Below are 6769 nucleotides of genomic sequence, written 5' to 3' on the forward strand. Positions count from 1 at the left end.
TACCACAAACTGATCTGGGTCAAGAGCATCTGATCTTGCCTTTATTCACATTAGTGTGTCACAGCCTTACTCTGTGATCTTGAAACTTGTGCTGCTGATTGGTTCTGCTTTTGGCGATGAGGGCTATGATTTCATGGCTGCAAAAGCCTACAGCTTCCACAAGGCTCATACAAAGCTGCCCCAGTTAGGAAGTGATTTCTCAGAGGGCTCCAGTGTAGCATAGGCATGGACTTCCAGGAGATTAGGACCAATCTAACACCCCGTGACTAATGGTGCCCATCAACTCCCTGCAGCCTTAGTAAAAAGAGCACCAGTTCCTGGAAAAAGACCCAGAAGGCACCCCCAGAGAAGGTGAAGGGACAGCAACTGATCGAGAAAGAAGCTGTGGAAACTGGCAAGGTGAGGAGGATGGAGGGATGAAGCACTGGCTGCTCTGGCTCAGTGCTACCAGCCCCTGACTGCGGCTCAGAGAAGCTGCTGTGGGCTGGCTATGGCCCTACCACAGCCAAGAGACATGAAGAGACAGAGCTGCCTGGGACTGGTGGACAAGGTGGTGGAGGGGAGCACTGTGGGCAGCAAGGTGGGAGTCCCAAGGCTGTGCTGGTTGTCATTGGCTGTGGTTTTCTGGGCAGTAGTGATGGGGCTGAATTGGTTCACAGGTGAAGTTCTCCATGTACCTGCGGTACCTGCGTGCTGTTGGCTTGTGCTATTCTTTTTGGATTGCCATGGGCTATGTTGGACAGTACGTTGCCTTTGTGGGGACCAACCTGTGGCTCAGTGCCTGGACTGACGATGCGCAGCACTACCTGAACCAGACCTACCCTGTGGAGCAGCGAGACCTGCGGATTGGTGTCTTTGGGGCACTGGGGGTGTCACAAGGTGAGTGTAGGAGGACAAGGGATCCCGCTTACCTCAGCTGCATGGTCCAGAAGGGGTATGACTTGCAAGACCTGCAGCCACTAGTGCAGCAAGGGGCAAGAGACTCAGTGCTGTGCTCATTTGCCTGCTGCTGCCTTTCTTCCAGCTCCTGGCTGGACAGGGAACAGATACCAATCTGAAGCCAGCATAAATTGCCCCAAGAAATCTTTGTTGCCCCTTAGGTTGAAGGTCACTGTCCTTAATCAGTTAGAATCAGTTAGTACTAGGGCCCAAGGCTTTCCAAAAGGATTAGCATTCCTCCCCTGTGGTGGGATGCAGAACTATCACAGAGGCTCACTGCAGAGTGGCTGGCTTTGAGCTGCTTGGTCTGTCCTTAAAGCCAAAGGGTGCCTGGGACCAGTGTCGCATGTGCTGGTGATGACCCCTCTGTGCCCTCCTTGCAGCTCTCTTCCTGCTCTTCGCAACCATGCTGTCTGCTCAGGGTGCCATGCGAGCCTCACGGGTTATGCATCAGCAGCTGCTCAGCAATATCCTGCGTGTGCCCATGAGCTTTTTTGACACGACCCCAACTGGCCGCATTGTGAATAGGTTTGCCAAGGTAAGAGAACAGCCCCAGCGTGGAGAAGGTGTTTGTTCCAGCAAGTCTGGAAAGTGTTGAGTAGTGGTATAACCCTGCTCCTGTTGAGCACTGCATGGCTGAGTCCAAATAATGGCCAGGAAGGAACCAGAAGGGCATGGTGGATGCAAGGCTGACTGTGAGGCAAACCACGTCCTGGGCTATATTAGAGAGACTGTGTCCAGCAAATCACAGGAAGTTGTTATCTCTGCTCAGTGCTAGGGAGGTCACACTGTCATATTGTGTCCTGGTTTGGACAAGAAGGATGTGGAGATACTGAAGAGGGTCCATAGATTACCAAGAGAGGTCAGAGCATGGAGCTCATGTGCCGTAATGAGATGTTCCTCTGGTTATGGACTTCTAGCAAAATATATATCTTTTCTATGTAAGTGAAGCTCATAGAACAAAGCAAAATGAGAAAGGAGGGAAAATACAGACAGATAATTTCAAGTGTGCTGCTACTCCACTCCTCCCTTTGGCTCCATCTCTTGATTTTTGGTAATAAATATTTCTCTTGAAATCAAGCCTACAGACCTGCTGAGTTTACTCTGAGACAAGGGGGTATGTGTTGCCCAGCTAGGAAATGGGTGAGGACCAGCTGGAGACCTGAGTGCACCTGCATGGAGCTGGGGTTATCCCTGTCCCTCTCTGTCTCAATTCCTGCCCCTGCATCCTGGGTCCAGATGAAGACGCAGTTCCTAAAGCTGGTCTGTGCAACAGGGGAATGTTATAGGAACTTTCTCTGTTAAATCAGCTGTTCCCAAGCTAAGAGCTGTGGCCCTAAATGAGGTTGTGACCATAACACCAACTCAGGGTTATCCAACATTTTTACAAGTGTCTGGCACTGTGATAACACATGAGTGCTTAGGAATTTGGTATGTATGGGGCCTTTGGGTTTCTCCCACTCTCTGAGATCACTGACTGGTACTCTATACTTTATATGCTCCAGGACATCTTCACAATAGATGAGACCATTCCCATGTCCTTCCGCAGCTGGCTCTCCTGTTTCATGGCCATCATTAGCACATTGCTCATGATTTCCCTGGCCACTCCATTCTTCGCTCTCATTATCATTCCCTTGAGCATCTTTTACTATTTTGTGCTGGTGAGTAACTGGGGCTTGAGTGAAGCTTCTGCCCTGCTAATATTTGTGGCTGCTGTTGGTAACTAAACTGGGTCCCTCATTTCAGCGCTTCTATGTCTCCACGTCACGCCAGCTACGGCGTCTGGACTCTGTCACCAGGTCTCCCATCTACTCCCACTTTGGTGAGACAGTGTCAGGCCTTTCAGTGATCCGGGCCTATGGACACCAAGAACGGTTCCTGAAGCAAAATGAGATCACCATGGACATAAATCAGAAAAGTGTTTATTCCTGGATAATCTCAAATAGGTGAGCCTGCAGCATCACTGCTGAGGGGTTTCTGAGTCCTGAGGGAGGTCCCTGAGATGCTGCAGTCCTCCCTGTTGATCTCAGCATTGAAGATCTGTGTAGGAACTGGTGGAGTTTAGGATAGGGGCACCATCTGTGGGAACGAGACATTAGGGTTATTTTGAAAGCCAGAGTGTGGCTCCCTACCAAGTGCCCAGAGCCTGGGCAGGGTGAGCTGTGTGGTCAAGAGCTGAGATGCTCTAAGTGGGTTCTGGGAAGAGGCTGATGCTTCAGGCCAGGTGAGAGTGAGATGGGAGCACTCTCTGGTTATGATGTCTTATTGGTAGATATTTTGGGTGTGTGAGGGTTGTACAGTTGTGGTTCCTCTGATACATGGCAGTACCAGCACAGAACGTGACATGTGAGACATGGACTGACAGGTAAAATGAACCTGCTTGCAGAATTGGCCACAAATGACATTCTGTGTAGGTACATGTACTGTGTGTACAGCACTGGGCTCAGAGCTGGGTATGAGGGATGCTGGTGGGGTGCTGCTCTTATTGGTGGTCTCTGTGTTGGGCACAGGCAGATGTCTCTGCCTTTCCCACTGCCCTTCAGCTGTTCTCTCCTGGTGCAGGTGGCTGGCCATCCGTCTGGAGTTCGTTGGGAGCCTGGTGGTCTTCTTCTCTGCACTTCTAGCAGTGATCTCAAAGGGCACTTTAGAGGGTGGCATTGTGGGTCTTTCTGTCTCCTCTGCCCTCAATGTGAGTCAATGAAAGCATTTCTTTATTCCAGGACAGGGCTGTCCCTGGGAGCTCTGGGCTGGCTGCAGGATGCTGCCCTGCCACTAGCTTTGATTCACAGGGTGTCCCATCACCTGGGGAGTGGCTATAGAGCCAGGGAAGAGCACATCCCAGTGTGAATAGGGTACAGTCCTGCTGTGGATCAGAGATGCTGCAGCAAAGTTTTTGAAGGGCTGGAGAGAGGTGGGCTGTGTTTGGAGAGTGGAAAGTTAGGGGCCAAGCCAGGGGTGCTTGTGCCCTGGCTGAGTCCCTGAGCTGAGGTTAGAAGTTCTTATTCCTGGGTCCCACGATGCTCTGCATCCTCTGATTCTGCCACGCAGGTGACCCAGACACTGAACTGGCTGGTGCGTACATCTTCAGAGTTGGAGACAAACATTGTGGCTGTGGAACGGGTACATGAGTACACAAAGGTGAAGAATGAGGTGAGGAGACCAGGGTCCAGGCAAACATCTACTGCACAGCTTGGTTCTCGCCATCACAGCACAATGCAACTTTCTCTAATGCTCCTGTGCCCTCCTCCAGGCTCCGTGGGTGACACGAAAGCGTCCACCACCTGGCTGGCCCAGCAAAGGCGAGATCCAGTTTGTTGACTACAAAGTTCGTTACCGACCTGAACTGGACCTGGTTCTTCATGGGATCACCTGCAATATTGGGAGCACTGAGAAGGTGCCTGTGCCCTCACTACACTTTTTCCAGAGTCACACTGTGTTAAAGTTGCTTCTTCCTCTTGGCTTCACCGGGGAGGGATGGTGATAGGATGTGACTCCTAGGGACGCAAGCTGCAGGAAAGGGACCAAAGCAGACAGTCTGGGAGACGGTTAGTGCAGGAAGGCTCACCAGACCCAAATGGAGAGCATTTGCCCTGTTTTCTTCAGTCCTGTCAGCTGGTCTAAAAAGCTGCTTCCACAGGTTGGGGTTGTGGGCCGAACCGGGGCTGGAAAATCCTCCCTCACCAACTGCCTCTTCCGGGTGCTGGAGGCAGCTGGAGGGACAATCATCATCGATGAGGTGGACATAGCAACGATTGGTCTCCATGACCTGCGCAAGAACCTCACCATCATCCCCCAGGTGAGCTGATCCCCACCTTTCTACATCCCACTGCTGCGTTGCCTCCGTAGACTCTTTCCTGGGCAATGCATTACCCTCAGTGCATCCCTGGGTGCTGCAGAGATGCCAAAAGCATGTGAGCATGCTGTCACCACCTCCCCTGCCCAGATGCAGGCAGCAGTGTGGGCAGGGTGTGGCCACACTTGGGAGCCTGGAGCCATTGCCCCTGCTGGATGGCTCTGGTGTAGCTGAACACTGCTGTCCCTGGCAGGACCCTGTGCTCTTTACTGGAACCCTGCGGATGAACCTGGACCCCTTTGACGAGTATTCAGACGAGGAGATCTGGAAGGCTCTTGAGCTGGCTCACCTGAAGACATATGTGCAAGACCTTCCTGAGAGGCTGCTGCATCTTGTGAGCGAAGGAGGGGAGAACCTGAGGTGAGCAGAGGAGCAGATACATGCCCAGTTCCCCTCCCTTCTCTTGGTCCCAGGGACCAGCCTGGAACAGCAGCCTCCAGCAGAGTGGCTGTCCAGGGATGATGGCACAGAAGCCTTTGGGAAGTGAAGGTGGGAGAAAATGGCCCAGGAGTCAGGGCTCTTAGGGAGCCAGTGTGAGCCAACCCCTCTGTGGTGTCCCTGAGAGCAAGATGCTGAGGGGATGTGGTGCTCAGGGTAGCAGATGATCAGTGGGTGGAAGGCCAAGCACGGTGTTGGGGTCAGGGCAGTGTGTGACAGTAGGCTTGCAGAAGCTCTGCAAGCTCTGCTAGTAACTCACACTCTCATCTCATCCCAGTGTTGGGCAGAGGCAGCTGGTGTGCCTAGCCCGGGCCCTTCTCCGCAAAGCCAAGATCCTCATCCTGGATGAAGCAACAGCAGCTGTAGATCTGGAAACTGATCATTTAATCCAGACAACGATACGGAGCGAGTTTGCTGACTGCACTGTCCTTACTATTGCCCACCGCCTCCATACCATCATGGACAGCAACAGGTACCATGGGACAGTACTGTGGGGCAAGGGGAATGGAGATCTGGATTCCTAGGATGGGGTGAGAGGTGGCTGGCAGTGGGAAACAAGGATGCAGCCAGAGGGACAGGGGTGGATGCAGTGCCTGGGGCAGTAATATACAGTGGTGTTAGAAGAGAGCAGACCAATAGGAAGGATGGTCATGCAGTAGTTGTGCCTTTGTGGGAGAAACATTTTTTTGGATCCTTCTTTACAGCAACAGACCATAGAGGCATTCGCTGCTGAAATGTTACATGTCACCCTACCAGCACAGGGAGGAGGGCTGTGCCCTCACCACTGCAGAGGTAGTGAACCACATAACATGGCTGTAGGAGAAGTGAGGGTTAGTGGGGCTGCAGCACTGATGCCAGCAGTGCTACCAACTCAGATCCTGGAAGCTCAGGCCTTCTTTTTTCCCTGCTACTAGGGTGATGGTGCTGCAGGCTGGACGGATTGTGGAATACGACAGCCCTGAGGAGCTGCTCAGGAAGCAGGGCATCTTCTCTGCGATGGCAAAGGACGCTGGCATCAGCAATACAGATAGTACAGTCCTGTAGGCAGAGTGCTGCAGCAGTCGGGTGCGTGCACACAACTCCCTCCTGCTGGCATTCACCAAGTGGGCACTTGCATCTCCCCACAACCAAGCTGTCCAGGAATATATGCCTCTCTCCAGCTGGGAAGCAGATAGAGTGGCTTCTCAGGTTGCCCAGAGACAACAGGGTGTCTTCTGTGGTTGGACTCGAGTGAGCTGTTAACCTTGCTACTACACCCTGCCTGCTGTGCACACAAAGGTCTGGAGCTGCATAATTTATTCCTGTATAGAGGGGAAGGGCTATCTGCCAAGAAGGGTGACCATGACCTCCCCATTGGAAGAGGTCTTAGTTTTTGTATTTCACCATGCTAGGGGAACCTAGCTGAGAGATGCTTTAGCACTATGAAATTAAATGTATGGTTTAATCTACAAACTAATGTTATAATTTATTTACTTTTTGTAACCATTTCTAGTCTTCCAACTAAAAGGCTGACTTCACAGCATGCTAAGTAAGCCCCTG

At 52.1% G+C, this 6769-nt stretch overlaps 1 protein-coding gene across 1 annotated transcript in view; it reads left to right on the forward strand.

Annotated features, from left to right (window-relative positions):
• The window catches only part of ABCC2 (ATP-binding cassette, sub-family C (CFTR/MRP), member 2), a 17187-nt gene extending 10913 nt beyond the window's left edge, over positions 1–6274 (forward strand). The window contains exons 21-32 of the mRNA XM_009079998.1: positions 294–399; positions 660–879; positions 1323–1477; positions 2445–2600; positions 2686–2885; positions 3502–3628; positions 3988–4089; positions 4190–4333; positions 4577–4735; positions 4986–5152; positions 5508–5702; positions 6145–6274. Coding sequence (XP_009078246.1) covers positions 294–399; positions 660–879; positions 1323–1477; positions 2445–2600; positions 2686–2885; positions 3502–3628; positions 3988–4089; positions 4190–4333; positions 4577–4735; positions 4986–5152; positions 5508–5702; positions 6145–6274 — 1861 coding nt within the window. The remainder of the gene's footprint in view (positions 1–293; positions 400–659; positions 880–1322; positions 1478–2444; positions 2601–2685; positions 2886–3501; positions 3629–3987; positions 4090–4189; positions 4334–4576; positions 4736–4985; positions 5153–5507; positions 5703–6144) is intronic.
• Positions 6275–6769: the final 495 nt, after the last annotated feature.

Source organism: Acanthisitta chloris, unplaced genomic scaffold (genome assembly GCF_000695815.1).
Source record: "Acanthisitta chloris isolate BGI_N310 unplaced genomic scaffold, ASM69581v1 scaffold41828, whole genome shotgun sequence".
In the NCBI taxonomy this organism is placed as follows: domain Eukaryota; kingdom Metazoa; phylum Chordata; class Aves; order Passeriformes; family Acanthisittidae; genus Acanthisitta; species Acanthisitta chloris.